This window comes from Ciconia boyciana, chromosome 1 (genome assembly GCF_034638445.1).
Source record: "Ciconia boyciana chromosome 1, ASM3463844v1, whole genome shotgun sequence".
In the NCBI taxonomy this organism is placed as follows: Eukaryota; Metazoa; Chordata; class Aves; order Ciconiiformes; family Ciconiidae; genus Ciconia; species Ciconia boyciana.
This window is the reverse complement of record NC_132934.1, coordinates 127,750,247-127,769,324: the sequence shown is the minus strand read 5'-3', so window position 1 is coordinate 127,769,324 and position 19,078 is coordinate 127,750,247. Positions and strand designations below refer to the sequence as shown.

The 19,078-nt window shown below is 36.4% G+C and overlaps 1 protein-coding gene across 1 annotated transcript in view; it reads right to left on the bottom strand.

Moving 5' to 3' along the window:
• The window catches only part of DMD (dystrophin), a 1,150,282-nt gene that overhangs the window by 931,627 nt on the left and 199,577 nt on the right, over positions 1-19,078 (bottom strand). The window contains exon 3 of the mRNA XM_072848384.1: positions 681-773. Within this exon, the coding sequence (XP_072704485.1) occupies positions 681-773 (93 nt within the window). The remainder of the gene's footprint in view (positions 1-680; positions 774-19,078) is intronic.

The window sequence follows — 19,078 nt, the reverse complement described above, 5'->3', positions numbered from 1 at the left end:
TTACTATGACAATCAAACAGATAAGCATCGGTTTGTTTAATATTTATTTACAAATATATTCTCTCCAGATGTTGATTCTCAAACTCGCAGCCTGCTTCACTACTCTTTTATGAGAAAGTTTCAGAGAAAGATCGCAAGCTCAGAAAGTCCAAGCAGGAACAAAAGAAAGGATATTCAAACATATGTGTGATGTGTCGCTTCAGAATTTCCAGGTTAGTATGAGCAAGCTGTTCTCTCTTTTCAGACATGTACAACTCTAATACATGGACTGTATGTATGAAATTTATCAGCAAAACATTCTAATTCTACACATTAAATTCTATTCTTTGGTTTTGGCACAAACATCTAGTGATAAAGAATTTCTGAATTCCAGCTAAAATCTAAATATCTAGATGAACCCTGCCTCAGTCTTGTTTCTCTTTGCCACACTTCCTTAATAAATGCATACAACAAAGTAGAACATTTTCATTTCAAATATATGCCTAGCAGAGTGTTATTGTCTAATCTAGCTCTCAGTCACAACGTTTCCTCAATTTCAAATGAAAGTTGAAAATATTCAGACCCCTAAAAAATAGTTTCCACAGGCCCTCATCAATGGTGGAAATTAATGAACACCACCTACTACAACTATCACAACATCAAATCTTCAATATACAGTAAATGCGTTAATATGCACATACAAGTTTTTGGCCTGTAAGGCATTCCAGGAGCTCCAGAAGTCTTCGTCCATCCCGAAAATCATTAAAAAGATCTTGAATGTAACGTCTTCCAAACTGAAATGAAACAATGGCTTTAGTTAGTTCAAACACCAAAGGAAGAATCAAATTGCTAAAATAAGACCAGAAAGCTGTAAAAGCCACTGTCTTGCAAAGTGGTGTATTCCACCTGTGTAAATACACTGTGTCAATTAAATAATAAATATGAAAGGTATGCACAAAGTAAAGGAGGAAAATATCTTACAACTTAACTAATAGGATTGTTTTACATACCTCTGTTTTTAACAGGGTTCTATTGCATAAGAGAGATTGGTGCCTACCTTATTTCAAGTAGTTTTCTTATGGTAAGGAACGTACATCCTTTATTTCCTCTTAAAATTATACTAGTGATATCATTTGTGAGAAACTGCTGCAGATCCAATAATTTATAATTTGTGCACATACCATTAATTCAAACAATTAAGCCAGAACTAAATACTAATGAAGCTAGAACTGGACTTGGCAATTAAGGTGCAATTCAGGAGAAAAATAGGAAAAATAATTTGGCAAATGAAAAAAACCCAAAAACAAAACCAACCAACCAAAAAAACCTGAACACCCAGAAAGAGATAGCAAGTTTAACTGCCTAGTAGGCGCTCTTTCACATGGCAGAAACAAACTTGGAATTACACAGACAGAGATAAGTCTCAGGCTTATTCTAGTGAGGATCTACGAAACATATCTATGTTAATAGAACTACTTGGAATTGTACTGAATCACGGCCTCATTACCATAAGTGACTAAAACACTATTCACATTTTGTACATAGCATCAGCAAAACACAGAAGGAAACACTTAGGATTTTCCCTCCATCTGACAAGGGTAAAAGATTATTTACTCTTTCTAAAATTCAAGCCAAGTATCCGATCTGATGCTTTGACTAATGCAATAAATTTTAAAAATACAGAAATACGATTTTGTATAGTTTAGTAACTGTGCAACTTTTATGTGCAGCTATAAATTTTGACATATTTTTGCATGTATGAGAGCTATTGAGAACCACAATAAAAAACAGTGATTATTTTGTGCAGTGTCAAGTAGATTCACATGTCCATGTTATTTCTAATTTGTGAAGTTTCACAGATGCTTTGATTGATTTGAGAGGAAGCATCTGTATTTTAATTTGCTAGAATTGACACCATGCTGACCTACATTGCACATCTTCCACTTTTACCATAGAGCAATGTAGAACTGGGAATCCATATTACACAGAAAACATTTGCTTTCCTGTCAGAAATGTTGTTCTGGTACTCACTGCAACACTCATTAGAGCTAGCTGGGAATTTTATGAAAGACTTATTTTTTCAGAAAGTATCAATTCCTTCAGAAGGTTTCTTAAACAGAGCGTCCTGGTTTCAGCTGAGATAGAGTTAATTTTCTTTATAGTGGCTGGTGTGGGGCTATGTTTTGGATTTGTGCTGAAAACAGTGTTGATAAGACAGAGATGTTTTAGTTGTTGCTGCACTGGTCAAGCACTTTTCAGCTTCCCATGCTCTGCCAGGTGCAGAAGAAGCTGGGAGGGGACACAGCCAGGATAGTTGATCCAAACTGGCCAAAGGGCTATTCCATACCATATGGTGTCATGCTCAGCATATAAAGCTGGGGAAGAAGAGGGAAAGGGGGGACGTTTGGAGTGATGGCGTTTGTCTTCCCAGGTAACCATTACGTGTGATGGAGCCCTGCTTTCCTGCAGATGGCTGAACACCTGCCTGCCCATGGGAAGTGGTGAATGAATTCCTTGCTTTGCTTTGTTTGCGTGCGCGGCTTTTGCTTTCCCTATTAAACTGTCTTTATCTCAACCCTCGAGTTTTCTTACTTTTGCTCTTCCAATTCTCTCCCCCATCCCACCGGGGGAGAGTGAGCGAGCGGCTGCGTGGTGCTTAGTTCCCGGCTGGGGCTAAACCACAACACAGAGGACAGAATTAAGGACAGTTTCCAGTGCTAGACTCATTTTTTCCTCGATCAATAAATATTTATGTGTACAGCACAAACTTTAGTGCTATTGGCTACTCTAGCATTACTCTTTCCCTCTTGCTTTCTCTCTGACTGCTATTCTGAGGCAAGAGGTCCTTTTTCCCTTCATTTTTTGGTAAGCTCTTTTTTCTGTTTCACAGAACAAACAAATCTAAAACATCAAAAATTTTCTACAGCAGTAGGAATCCTTGTTTTCTAGCAAGTTTTCACACCCTGCACAACCCATTCCAACTAAGCTAATTTCTACTTAACACACGTGCTGCCACTTGACTACCTAAGACATCTGAAAACCAATACTGAATAGATTCACATATGATTTACTCACCCTGCTCAACGTCTTGAATTATCTGTTTAACTAATAATACTCAGTAACTCTATTTCCTGCCTTACATTTAGTATGAGAAATAGTTTTGATAAAATGTTTTAAATTATGGTATGAACAAATATGTGCCATTATGCAAGTCAAGTCATGCATGGTATTCCTGAAGTTGTCTATTACTTACTCATTACAGAACAAATTTAGAATTAAAACATATGACTAAAGCAGAGAGACTTTATTTTGTTCCTTAATCTTGCAGAACAAAAGTCATTTTTGCAGAGGGGAAGCACAAGATCTATGCACTTCTAAGGGAACATTTTAACATTCTTTGGAAAGTTGAAGTGATCAATAGGCCTTTCTGTAACACTATGAAAGAATTGTCCCCATAATGTTACTGAATCACTCTGGGAATATGAGCACAATGACATTTTGATAATAGAATATAATTATATTGCTTTGTATCATAAGGAAAAAATAGACCTAGCCTTCATAACTGCCTGTATGTCTGTCTGTCTTCCTTTTTGCAGCATTTAGGCTATTCATAAAGTTTAGGTTGAATCCATCTAGGAGAGCCAAAAATTCTGTTTGACAAAATAATATGGAGGGGTTTTTTGGTAAAGCTGTCAGAAAGAAAATAAAGACACAGCATGGTAGCATCCCCAGCAGGACATATTAATTACAAATGTATTACAAGTAAGCCTTAAAACAAAAGTTATTGATTTTTTAGAGTCTTAGAAGTATACCTTCCATTAATCAGCAACTAAAAATACCTTAAGACACCCTATACTACTGCCACACATATCATCCTTAACCTGAAGAAGGCTGCTATTTTCCTGGCAACAGGGTAATTAAGTCTTCTTTCTCAAATAGATTGAATGTCTTCACTGGATCGACATTGCAGTAAGTCTTCAGAAACAAAGGGCTCAAAGATGCATCAAATAAATTAATCGTGTCATTGAAAAGTGTCTGTTAAGTTGTATGAAGCTTTGAAAACAATGAAAAAACAAGCATGGCTAGTCAATGGCTTGCTAAAATAAATTCCTCATCCTTTATTATAAATTCTTGTTGAAAATAACCTTGTTCAAAACATTTTTTTTAGGTTGTGACCTATAGCCACTGCCCGTTACCTACAGAGAAATGAAAATGTTCAGAATTCTATGATAGAATCTTTATGACTAGAAAGACTCTAGGGATTTAAGTATACGGCAGTTGTACATATTATTTTAACCTACCGTCTTTGTGTTAAATAAAGGTCAAAACACAGACAATTTTCTTGGTTTAGCTGATATGGCTGTTGGTTGCAACTGCTGATCTTTACATAACATAAGGGGACCTGAAGGAAATCCAAGGCATTTATTTTAAAAGAAAATCACCAAAAAATGTGATACAGAAGGGAAGATAAGACTCCTGCTTTATCATGGATGAAATTAACCCTCCACCTTAAATAAGGACTGAGGAAAGGAATTCACAAAATACATTTGTATGGCAAAAAACCCTACACTACCATGGTCAACTACACAAGCGTTAGTCTTAGAATTACGGGGTATGTGCAATTAACATCTCGGGAAAACATGGGAACTTGCAGTAGAGTCTTCCCCCAGGTGTTGTAAGGGAGTGAATCATACTTAAGAGTATTCCATGTACTAACTCAACATGTAAATGCATGTAAATATTCTAGAATGATCTCAGTATTAATTAGACTGAAATAATATCTAAGTGTATTAGTTATTTTCCAAACTCAGAGAGCAACTGAACCAATCGTATGCCAAAGAACGTTACCTGAAAAGACAAAAGCAGATGGAAAAGAAAGAAAAGAGAAAATCAGGAAATAGACTGAAAATAAGTATTGATAGATAAATGAAGTTGCAAATTTTTTTGTGTGAATATATTTAGGAATCTTAAAATATCAAGCTCCATCTATTTATCTCACTGTTGTCTACTTTCATTGTCATTCCTGTATTCTTCTTTCCAAAGACTCTATATTAGACCTCATTGTCTCCACATAAATAAAAGCTCTCTGTTCAGAGCTACATGCAAGCCAGTAATTGTGAAAGTGATATAGAGAAGAACACCAAATAATTGAAAAATATCTTGCCCAGAGAAGGTACAAAGACATCTGTTCATGAACATTGCCTCTCCTATTGCCCAGTGCTCAAAAATTGTGAGTCAAAGCTCCAAAAATTCTGATTAGCATAAAACTGTTAGCAGACATTATCTTTTAGAATAAATTAGCATAGGCAAATCCTACATCAAGGGAAAACAGAGCAAAGGGAAAGGAAATAGGAATGGGAAGGAGTTGGGAAGGGAGAGGAAAGGAAAGGAGAGGAAGACTATTAAGAACAAGTCATAACCTACATTTTCTCCCACAAGCACAAAGGGTAGAAATGTACTTCTATTTCCTGAGATTCATAAACACGCAAAATTTCAAGCAATGAATTCATAATAACAACTCCAGCAAAATAAATGATAACAGAAGACTGTAACACAGATATTATTTGAGGTTCTTTAACATGCATTTTTTTTTCTGTTTTATAAAAATGCCATATGATAGATACTTTTTCCCATTTTTTCAGAAAAATTACAAAGGGTAAAAACTTGGCTCAGGAAGAGATCTCAGACTTTTAATTTTCCTTTGCAGACAAGTATGCATTTAGATTACACTTTTCATTTGAGGCAGACTAGACTGTAAGAAGATTATTACAGAAAGACAAGTTGGATGCTATTTCTTACGCATTTTACAGTATTATTGGCTTCTTATTATCAGTTCATCTGGCAAATCTAGCAACTGAAACTATCAACAGATGGAGAGAGACAGAGAATAAATGTAAAGAGAAAAGGCACTGTAAAGACAGAGAATTCAAGGTTAGGCATGACACTAGACAGAAGATTTAAGGTTATATTAGGCGTAAATAGGAAAAATCAGCTTACAATAAAACTAGTGGACACAGAAGTCCTTCAGACTCCCAGGACAGGTAAATAACTGAGACCTTAGCTTGGGACAAGACCTGTGCCTCCAGGACGGGAAGGAAACCTGGACCGCAGAGCCTGGAAGGGAGCTGGAGTGCGGTCCAGCTGTGCCCCCAGCATGCAGGCCTGTGGAACAAAGAACCAGAGGTGCCCTGCAGTTTGGCCAGGACCTCAGGCTGCTGATTGAGTACTAAAAAAATGAAAAGGCAAGATACAATCCAGAAAGGCAGAAGGACATAAGCCATAAATCTTCACATAAGTTTTTGAAGTAATTCTCTCAAGTTCAGTTTGTAAATCTGTAAATTTTGCCAAAGAGACGTGAGTAAGAAAGAAATAAAAACTTGGTTGGCTTACAGATGTTACCCTTAGTAAGACTTTAAAGAATAAGCCTTTTCTTGCAGTCAAAATATTTGATGCCTCACTCTGCGAAACAATAAAAAAAAGCCATTGAGCTAATCTCAACAGATCTTTTAAGTCAATTTTAATAAAAAAGGGATTATTGAATACTTGCTCTTGCTCTGCTAAATATATTAAAGGTTGAATTTCTCTCCCCAACATCCTCATTTACGGTTCGTTCAGTTCTGCTGAGAAGTTCCATGAAAGTGACTGACATTTTCTTTCATTGATGCTGGATTACTATTACAGCAGCAAAAGATATTGTCCCAGTCATGAGGGAAGAAAGATGTACTGGGAATAGTTTAATTAGCCCACAGCTTTACTGACTCATAGGAAGCACTGAGCAATAACTTAAGCCACATAAGCCATCCTTTCTCCTGTCATCCTTTTCTCCTGTTAGAACACAGGGGCATCCATTCTGCTGCAGGTGAAACCCTACGCTGGCAGGTTGGAAGTCAAACAGTGCACACGTGGTTTGTTGCCTCTCTACTGTCACAGTTCCAATCTGTTTCTCAGCCTTTGAGGGAGACACCTTTATTTGCAGTCTAACTTCAGCTTTCAAGGAATTACACAGCAGAATGCCAGTATTTTAAAAATTACTACTACTGACCAACTGAGAGGAAGGTGTAAAAGGCTTCTCTAAAGATGCTACACTCTTCTCTCAGGGAAAGAACCAAATATTACTGTGTGTTTCAACAAGGTAGCTGTCACAATGCCTGCAGCAGGCCCAGAACACCCAACTCTACCCTTAATGAGGGATCTAGGGGCAGGTCTTACCAATTGTCTGAAGGCAGTTCATGTTTGTGGGACAGGACACACACTCCCAGAGCAGGAACCGGTTTCATATCCAGAGCCTGATGTTCAGGTAATGACACCAGACCCTCCTGGCACTTCTGTTCATTTCTTCTAAAAGGATATTTTCCCCTCAGCACAAGGAGTCACTCTACTTTTCTAATGTCATTACGGAGAAGGATACTCACACACCCCTAAGTGTCTGAAGAATGCCTTGTTATTTCCATTTAAAAATAAATCAGAAAATCTCACTGCAGGGGCCATACATACCCAGAACAGAACTACGGCTGTATTGACAGACACAATTATGCTAGTATAGCTATCACTGGTCTTCTTAGCTCAGAAATTTGTCTCTAAATTAAATGCAAATCAAAGAAGAAGCAAATAAATTTGCCATAGTAACTCATACCTCATCTTTGGTTTACCCTCATCTAGTGCTTTACCCAAGAAGGACAAAGAGGTGCAGAAAGTTCTGATGTCAAAGAAGTAGAAGAGCTAATCAACGAGTGAAGAGCAGTCTCACCATGGTGTCCAATTATTGTATAGGCTCTACAGATAATCTATATTATCTCCTCAGTACACTCTATTGTACCCTTCTGAAGCCAGTACCTAAGGCCTTCTGAGACCAAATATGCAAAAATATTTTCTTTGTACAGTCTTCTAATTTACCTTTCCCTTGTTGAATTCTACTGTTAAATTAATTATGTGATAATTAAAATAATGGAATTTTGATCATGCATAACAGAACTTCCTAAAGTTATGTTGAAATGCTTCCCATCCTTGGGATCACTGAAATTCATGAAGTTGAATTATTTTCTCTGCTCTGAAAGTAAACGGAATCCATTATTTATTAATTAGACACATGGCATTTTAAAAGTCCAAGCCAAAATAGTTATTATCTATCCTGTTTTCATAGAAAATTTCCTTACGATGTTTATTCAATACAACTTGAATTCACTTTATTAGACATTCTATCTTATCTATTAATGCCATCTGAAAACGAGATTTTGAAATTAATCGCATCACTAACCAGATTATTTTTTCCAGATTCAGTGTATTATATTTTTCATAAGAATGGAACTAGATTAAGAGCAGATATTAATTGCAATAGCCCAATAGTATTAAAAAACTGAAAATCTGTTTGGAACAACAAAATAAAACCTACTGATACAGTCTCCAATTAGAGCAGGAAAAATATAATGATATCAACGGCAGTTTTTTAATAGCACTACGATATGTAATATTTCAAAAAGGTATATAATTCAAAATGTCAATTGCTCAAATGAAAATATATAATTTCAGTAATTTTAATATTATTTTTCAAAAGGTTAACTATTCCCATGGAAGAAAATATCTTATAAACAATCGATATTGCTCACTGTGTATAGACCATAAACACATAAATCAAAGCATAAATAATTTTTTAGGCAAAAATTTGATGGGCTAGTTCTAAGCTGAAAGAGATGGTATAGCCACCTCTGGATACCCACACCTGAATGTGGCAGGCTTTCATTTAATCAGATATCTGTTAACAAAGAAATAAACAAACCCTTATTATTTCATATATGGTGCATATACTTCATATATAAGTATATATGTCCCCTTTAAAATCTGAAACAAGTCAGGTTATTGCCTCTGTGACAGGATCAATGGACAAGTATTTTTTTAATGAAAAGTTACCTCTATTGGAACTACAGCACAGCTTTATCTGAGATACAAATCAGGTGAAAAAATGACCAAAGTGGCTCACGGATGATGGAAACAAAGATTTGAGGATTATTCCACTCTTCACTTCAACCATGAAAGCTACACTGACCACCCAGATAATTCACACTCCTGTTACTTGGGGTTTTAAAGTGTCCTGTGATAGATTTTCAGTTCTACTACCAACCTGAGCAGGAATTCGACTGAGTAACATAACCATTCAACAGCTCAATTTGTGAATTAAAAAACACTTCTAAGTTTCCCATTTTCCCATCAGCCAAAAAAATTAAAAATAAAAGAAAGTGGTGAGAGAACTGCCAAAGCTTAGACAAAAACTAACTGGTTTCAAAAAATATTAAGCTGATGCTCACTAAACACATCTATGCTAATTTGCCCAGTAATTATTACACAAAGTTTCTATTTGGTAAGCAGTGAATATACAATGTTGGCACCTACTGCTTTTCTTTTATGCATATAATTATGCTTTCCACCGCTGCAAAGAAACATATAAGGAAGAAAAATACCGTAAACTAACAACTAATTTTATTTATAGTGTTATCTCAGATGTAACTTTCAATAAAGATGGAATGTTAATTATATTTACATGTTCCAAAATAACTTGTATTTTTTGAATTTATAGTGTGTAGGTATTTTTGAATTTATAGTGGGTAGAGTTTTATGACAGCATTTTTAAACAATGAGAGCTGCAAAGATGAAAATGCAGGGTTTTTGAAAGGAAGAGCTAGCTCAGTTTGCAGTGGAGAAGCACAAACTGTATCTAGCAGATGCCCAATGCAACAATTTTGGCTAAAATTCTCATTTAAGGGAGCATCAGTTCCACAGCAGACTGTTTCCATGAACATTTTTTATTCTAGTAATTTATTTTTCCATATGTGATTATTAGAGAACAGAAAAAAGGGAACGTCTTCAGTCTTGATTAAAATCATAAGCATTAGTGCAAAATCTTGGACAGCAGAGAAAGATTCTGAAATTTTTGTCTTTTGGCTTAGTGATTTTTTGAATCTCAGAGAACAGTTTAATATTCACACAATGAGGTACAGAATGCTGCACATACTGCGTTTCCTCACATATGAAGATATCCTTTCTGAATGAGTTTGGATTCTTCCTTTATTGAGGGATAGGCTTTAGCAACACATTTTTCATCAGTTTAGAGCTTAAATCCTGGCTGAAAAGAAAATCTGAGGTGTATAAATGATAAGCCAAATTTCAAACATTCAAACATACAAATTTCAAACACGCTTTGGAAGCCCGTCAGGTACACAGTCTCATTTTTGAGAATAAATAACACAGATAAACCTCTACTACTGTTTTTACTTGTAACAGACAAATAGTCAAGCTTCTAAATAGGTGCAACTGTAATTAAACAAGACAAAACCACAGTGATTTTCATCAATAAGAAAACAAAAAGAACAAACTCCCTAATTATGAAGTATTGCTATTACTTTTACTATGAATGCCATATAAACACGAGACTTAATCTAGATCAGTTATCCTCTGACCAAGATGTGAAAGAAGCAAATGTGGTAAGTAATTTGGACAAAAGCTTTAGAATGAAACTCAGTTTGACTCTACACAATGGCTTATGTATGTGGCATCTCCATTTCTGTGTTTGCAAAGTGGTGGCACTGCAGCTGATTTTGACTTCCCTTGGGAGGTCAGCTTCCACAAAGCACTGAAGAATGGGCTAGTTTGTCATAAGCCACCAAGGAGGGGGGATCTTGTCAGTCCACAGTGAAGTTAGGTCTTCCTTAGGGCCACAAACCAGCAGTGAAATGCCCAGCCGAATTACCTCAGAACTGGCTTTGCCAGCATTGACCACATGAGGAATTCTGACCATTAATGCTTATGTTCCTACTCCTGCAGCCTTAACTTTCAGTTCTTCCTGCTTCAGACACCTTTCTGATGTAAGAAAAATGTGTACAGTTATCAGGATCAACACAACAATGTGACATGCCTCAGAGAAAGTACCCTAACTTGGACAACTGGGTAGGCCTAAGTCATTGTAGCAAGTCATCCAGTTTGCTCAGTTTGACTTTGTCTATGGAGGAAGAGCAAAAGGCAAAAGTTCTGGCATTTCTGGTCATGCTTCTACTCCCACTAACACTTTTTTTTTTTGGTTTTCATTAACATTTATTGATTAGGAAACACCTGACTACTATTTTAATTTTAACAAAAAAAGACAAAGGAATGCTGAGAGGGAAGAGGGGTATCATACAGAAAAGAAGTAAGTAATGAAATGATGTATTCGGTCTTCACCAGTGAGAAGTCATCCTCAAGAACAAACACATATTGGCAGCCGAATCAAAAACAAACTGTTAGTGCATCTGAGGTAGCACTGCTTTCAAACATATCTTTTCAAACATATTTTCATTGACTCAACTGAACCTTTAGTACTGCCACAGAAGTGGACGACTCATCCTCCTTTCTAAAGGGTCATTTAGTGAAACTCACTGCATTTTCTGACATATGCACATAGTCACTCCCTGTCATCTTGCTACATGGAATAGTTAAATCAAGTATATATTTGCGTTCAATATTGCAATTTAAAGCTGTAGCAATGGTAAAATCCATGCAACCACACGTGAGCTGGCTGGTGATCATTTTCACTTGGTGAAAAGGAAAAGCCAGTATTTATTTATTCAAAATGGAGGTTACTCCATTAACTTACATACCAGAGGGACTATGCTTGTTCTTGCTGTCCTGTGTCGAAGCCCAGCTGAGCAGGAGGATTTACTGCATGCGTATTACAACCAAGAACTGTTCTGGGAGTTCCTCTACACCCACTGTACTTATTCCCAACAAGCTTGTTTGCAGTAAGTGGGATATTAATTTAAATGACATGCTTGAAAGATCAAGTATACCCACTCTGCTTGAGCTCAGGTAGGGCTTTAAAATGGGTTCTTCCACTTCTTTCCCATCTGCAGAAGTCAAGCATAATTTTACAGAGACTGAAAATCTGCCTATAGAAACTACACGGCTAATGAAAAGGATACAATTTTCCAATACAGTCCATTCTTTGGCTTAAACATTCTACGCAAGATATATAGTTCATTATCTAAATGTAATTAATTTTTATTAAAAAAAAAAAAACAACCTCTGTAAAATTTATTTTAAAAACCCCCAACTGTTGCTTGAAAGCACAATTTCCACTTGAACTGCTACTAAAAATTAGTAGTCTGCTGTAGAGGCCATCGTCTACATGTGAAATTTCAAGATATTCAGAAGGAAATCCTAGAAAGAAAAAGCAGCAAGAGGACAGTATTTGAAAGGGAACAGCAGAACACATAATACACAGTGAAACAGCAGGAAATGAGGACATTCAAAAACAACTTCTATTTCTTTTGACAAATTCAAATTTACGTGTATGGCAGCCTGCTAGCCTGTCAACAGGCTCCACAGGAGGAGCTGTGAGTGTGGCACCAGCGTTACTTGAGGCTGCAGTACCCCTGCTCTCTGTGACTGCCATTCCCTTACTGCAGGACAGACCAGTCTACTCCTCCTCATTTCACAACCATTCTACTTTTTACCCTACATCAGTGATGAGGTCGATTTTCAGATTTTATGAATGGCCAGAAGCATGTTATAGTTGGGTTTCACATTACCTGATGATATATGTCCATGATTCTAGCACTCCTTAAAACCTCCATTTTTATTCCCCCATATTGGTAGCAATACTGTGATCTGGTATGCTCAAGAGGTGAGGAAGAAGAAAAAAAAAAGAAAAAGGAAGTTTTTATTTGTTTCTTCTGTTTATATATATATATTTTTCTCTTGGAGTGTTCCTACTGTAAATAATGTAATTTATGCAGGTAACATATATACTTTATAGTTTTCTTACATTGAAAAGAATGTAAAATTTTCCATTTTTCCTTCTCACTGTGCACAAGTCATCAAACCATACATAATTCTTCATATGGCAAGTAAATTAAATGATAACTGCTCACGATATTAGATGATATTTTGACCGGACACTGAATTGATACTTTTATCAATATTACAGTTCTGCACATTATTGTCTGCAAAAATGTTTAACATATTTGTTATGTTTAACATAATAAGTTGCTGTGTTTTGGCTACCAGCAGGTAGCATGCTTATGTACCTCAAATCACCGTAACTAATGATGGTAACTTAGTGAAAACGATTGACGTACGCTGCTTTTGTAATGTCTGCCAATAAATGACCCAGATTCCAAAGGAATTTATGTACCACCTTGCATTTGTGAATCTGGATCCCTGTTTATAATTAATAGAAATAACAATATGAGCTGCATCTCTCTTTAAAGCCAATCATTAAAAATTGACTGTAGTACAGTGAATAAGAAAGAAATAATAATGGACTTTGGTTTGCATTTTAGTTGCATTTTTTGTATTAAGTAATATCTTATGAATGGCTTCAGAAATCTGTGCATCTTTTTGTTGGATTATACCACATATTGTGCCTATCATTTAACTACTATAAAAATATATATTTTGTACTGATAATGTAGGGTTTAATTTTAATCTCAATTGTTTGCTTGGCACTCTTATAAAAATTACACAGTGAAGATAGTAGCACCCAGCCTGAAACTATACAAAGGAAACAGATGACCAGCAACCAGTCTACAAATACATAACAGCAGCCTGAAGACACTGGAATAAACCAGCGTCCAAGAAGTACCACCCATCTGAAACAAGCTAGAACAGGTTGATTCTCACATATGAAAAGAGGAAATAATCCTTTGGACCATGGAAAACTATATATATAAACACCAGAGATATGCAATGAAGCTTGGGGAAGATGGTTTTGGCTTCCTGACTTGAAGTGCTGTTGAGCCCAGCCAGCTCAGTCTCAGAGACTAACATCTGCGGCCATCAGGGCTAACAATGCAGCATGAAACTCAGTATCATGAGTTTGACCAATATGGTTGATCAGTGCTTGATTCTTAGTTATTAACCTATTGATTGCCTAGTAGTTGAGAACAAATAAACGCTTTCTGAAATTCTGAAATTTGCCTGGTGCCTTGGTCCCCCAGAATACTCCTCTTAGAGGGGTCCACAAATCCAACAACAATTGCAACGCATTAGCGTAATGGATTTCCCAATGAACAGGAATAACCAGTAACAGCTGAAGAAAGTCCAGAAGGCAAAAGTAAAAGAAGACAGTCTATTGGAGTTCCACATATGCACTGCAGATCTTACCATCTTTCAAAATTAGCATCAATTTCTGAAACTGAGAAAAGAGTATTCCCAAAGATATCCCTGAATGCATAAATCAAGTGAGTGTAAGAGAAAAGACATGGGCCAATTCTATTTTTCCTTTCAACAGTTCAGTCCAACAATTTACTGAACAAAAAGGAGTCAGTGCTTTGATATGAAGGAGTCTTAGCAAAACAATAGAAGTTGCATCTTTTTTAGAATTCTGGGCAACATCACCTACTGCAGATGGCACTACTCTGCCCCTGCATTCTGGCTATACAACCAGTATCCCCAGTGTTGATACCAACGTTTTGAATCATGGAAGTCCCCAAACCTTAACTGCCCTGGGTACACGAAGAGGCACCTCTGTAGCATGGGCACCCTTGTTGGCTTGCCCGGGTGAGGCTTCCAATGGCTGGACCTGAACAGCCTGCAGGGCTACACAGCATTTCTGCTAGGATTAATGCAAAAGGGGACATTATGTCTGACTCAGCACACTCTTTGCAGAATTACTGTGCTTTTGGGAAGTAGCTATGCAAATGTCAGCACAATATATGGACCATGTATGGAATACTGTGAGAAAGCAGGTTACACAATGCATGGGTTTATACAGTTCATGAAGTTTAACCTCAACTGCTGCTATGCATGTTAATCAGATATTCAGTCTCCAATCCACATCAGCGCTAATTAGAAAGTGTTATTTACTGTAGAGTGTAGGCTTGCTCGGGCAACTGCCTGACATTAATTATTCTTTGAATGCTGGAATTTAAACGAAAAAAATGTAAAAAATGTATGAGTAATACCGGTTTTGTTTAGTGTCACACAGTGTTATATCAATGAGGACTATAATGAGCCTTTATTCAGAGCTACTTACGAAATAAACAACTGTTTCACTGGAGTTCATTACTGCTTCCAAAATTTGCTGTGACCCTCAAAGCTAGGAAACTTTTTATACAAGTTATAGGAAATTTAGGTATTTTACTCCTACTAAATGATTTAAGCCCCAAAGAAAGACAGATATTGTGATCAGGGGACAAATGTCACCTTCAGATTTTAATTTTTCCTGGAATGGAAACAAATTTTGTGCAGATTCTGAAGTATTTACAGCAGTTTTAATAATGTTGTTGAGCATTGTGGTGCTTCCACTTTAAGGCTCTTCTATATGGGGACAGACTTTTTAATAGGGCCTGTAGTGATAGGACAAGGAGTAATAGTTTTAAACTAAAAGAAGGCAGATTCAGACTAGATATAAGGAAGAAAGTTTTTACAATGAGGGTGGTGAAACACTGGAACAGGTTGCCCAGAGTGGTTGTAGATGCCCCATCACTGGAAACATTCTAGGGGCTCTGAGCAACCTGATCTAGTTGAAGATGTCCCTGCTCATTGCAGGGGGGTTGGACTAGATGATCTTTAAAGGTCCCTTCCAACCCAAACCGTTCTATGATTCTACACCACTGGAAAAACATGAACGCAAGCCTCATCCTAGAGGGAGTTCTGCTAGAAGAGTCCAAGATGAAACCTTCAGCAGGATACGCAGTCTGAAAATAAGTTTGAAATCCCACAAATATGCTTTTTTTATCCTACCAAATTGACAAATGGGAGAAAAGGGGACAAAGCTCACTGAGTCTCAAACATCCTCGCTTCACTGAACTTTCATGTGCTGTAGTTCTAAATAAAATTTGTGAAACCTGAACAGAAATATTTAAAATAGACTTCATACACAATATTTTTCAGTTCTACACAAAACAATATAAATTTGTGTAACAACAAATCAGAATTAATTTCTAGAATGCATAAAAATTATCTTAAATGCAATAATTAAAAGAGAAAAATGATGATATAAAGAATGTTTCAGCAGAAACATGACTGTTTCCTGTTTTAAAATTGTGTTTATGTGCTTTTAATTAGCTCAAATGAATGTACAATAAATCGAAAAGATATCAGTAATCAAGTATGCATTTTAAAATTTAAGAGATGTGTTGACTAATAGCTTGCTATTCATTCAAACAGCTGCTCTCTATCCGACATTTCTTGGTTAACTGACATTTTAGAAAAACTGTGTCTCAAGAGCTCCAGTAAAAAGTAACTGATTTTGAGTTGACTCCAAATAATTTAAAACACATACATTTAAATGTATGGGAACCAAATCCTTTGCAATAATCTACCTTATGTTCATTAAGTCCTCCTTAAAAGGACTATAACATTTATGATCAAAGCTCACAATTTTCAAGATGGAATGGTCCATATGTGCTGCCTCGGCTAAAAAATAATGGTGGGTACACTTCTACCTGGATGGTTACGAGAGTGTATAGTGCTCCAACCTCTTAGTTTATCTTTTTCTACACAGATAAGTATAATCTCAAGACCTCTTTAACGTCCACGGGGTTTCACAACCATGCAGAAAGCATGCTTAGACTCATTTCACTGAAAGTGGAAAGTGGATAACTTAGCACCATAAAAGAACAGAATTACTGTTCTGTAACAGAGCATGTAAATCTCATGCCATAGGTTAAGATGGTAACTGTGTTTAAATTAGAGTCTTGGGGACTAAGGGACGTGTCAGGAATGTGAAGGTCAGATGCAGCTCCTGCAAAAGTGACCACAAGATCCTGAGAAAAGTGAACAGGACAAATAAAAGAACTATGGTGCTGGTCTTGAGGAACGCAAATTTAGTCTTGTTCAGGGATTCCTGGAGATATTCAAGACTTGAGTGGACAAGGCACTGAGCAACCTGATCTAATTTGACCCTGTACTGTGTGCCAGAGGTCCCTTCTAACCTCAATTATTCCATGATTCTATGATCTAGCTCCTTTTTTCACAAAATTATTTTAAGTCAGTGCTGCATGCTGCCTATAAAATAAATCAGGTTCCTAACTCCCACTTGGTGGGAACACATTTCTTGGAGCAAGACAGTTAATGCATTATACAGCAAAGAATTTTTAAAATAAAAATTATATTAAAGTTCCAGTTTCACACGAATAATTGTTACAAGCCCATATCTTGGGGCTGGAATATTTCAGATTTATGATGATAGAAGTAAGCCAAAGGTCTTCCTACATGCTAAATGTCAGTCTACAAATAACCTTCATAATTTTACATGGATAAATAATTGATATTGCCATACTCAAGTAAGTTAGCAGAAGAAAACTATTATTCTAGGGCTGTTCTCAAATAGGTAATTAATAAAGGGGGGCTAAGAAGTGGGAATAAACATGCCTGAGTACTCCTAAGACAATTCTAAATGTAAAAAAGATGTATATGAGACCTTCTGGTTTCACACTCTATGTAAGAACTATTCCAACAAACTCAAAATACAAATCCTATTTAGTACCAGCACTAGTTTTAAAACATTTTTAGTATTATTCCTCCTATACGTGTAGCATTAGTCTGCCTCCAAGCTACAAATCAGTGAATTAAATTCATGAATAATTAAAACATATTTCTATTTTGTCATAAATCAAATCACTCTTTTGTGGGTAGACCACACTTTGCACCAAATTACCTCTAATGACAGCAGAATCCCCCACACAAAGAAAGGCAACTGGCAGGGACAGATGCACATATCACTCTGACAGGTTATGGACTTCAAAGTGAGATACAAAGACTGAAACAGCAGAAAAGGAGCTGGTCAGTCACCCTCCTACAAGAGAAAAGGTAAGTAGTTGAGGGCTGCAGTATGTTTAAAAGATATGTGCACTCATAAGTGATGTCGCGAATGAACAGTGTTTAATTGCACATTGTATCATCTGCTAAAAGAAGCTGGGGAGGGCTGGGATGAAGCTAACATGTGGCAGCTGCAACATAAGCAGAAGGATGTGTTTCTTCACCCAGTAGTTAGCAAAGCTGTGGAACCCTTTGCCACAGAAGGCTGCAGATGCTAAAACTGACCTGAATTTAAGGAGTTACTAAGCAAGTTCACAGAAGAGAAATTCACTAAAGGTGATTAAGCCCCAAAAGCCATTGGTGGATCGGAAAGTCCTTGAGTTGCAACTGTTGGAGACTGTAAGGTTACGGGAAAAAAATCAATCATTGTATGTTCGTTCTATTGACATATTTTTCCTTAATCTTCTGCTTTTGGAGACTGCTGGAGACAGGATACTCAGCTCAACAGCCCTTGTTTTTACCATAGGGCTTTTCTATATTTGTAAAGGACTTTTCTATATTTGCAAAATAAACCTGCAGCTGTCCGTAGTTTTTAGCTATGGGGCCTGACCTGGTTTTGGCATGACATACCTCACTTCCATGTCCTTCAAATTGCCTTCTAGGACTTCACATTTAGGAACCATATGTAGTTTTTTAAATACATGTATTCCAGGGCCCCATCAAAATCCACCCTGAATACTGCATTCACTTTGACAAACATCTTCCCTGTCAGAACTTCTAACATCATCACATTTTTTTCTAATTTATCAACAGCTTGTCCAAGCAAAAGAAGTTTGAAAAAAAATTCTTATTTTGAGGTTTTTAAACACAATTGAAAATAAAGATTCACTGATAAATCTCCAATAATATACCATACTACCTCATTTTAACATTCTACAGTTATTTTGCCTAATGGAGTCAAAATTTCTAAATGTATGTGATTTAAGAACATAGTCCTTTTCAAAAAAATAAAAATAATAATCTTAACTTGATCAATATGAAACTGTGTAACAGGAAAATGACATCTTGGAATCTGAGTATTCCCAAATCTGTAATGCTAAACTCTCAGAAATTATAAATATGCACATTTACATAATAATTTGAAAATCTTTTACTGTCCAGTAAACTACTGTGCCAACGTCCTTCTTGACAACAGGATCTTAAAACTTTGAGGTATTAAGTATCTGAAAATTATGAACAGAGAAAACCCTAAGTTGCCTATGCAAACTCTCCCATCCTGAAATTGCCTCAAATATGGTATCTGAATATCTGGTCTATTCAGGAATCATTCAGAGAGAAGGAGGCTATGAAAGAGGTTTGTTTCATTCACTGT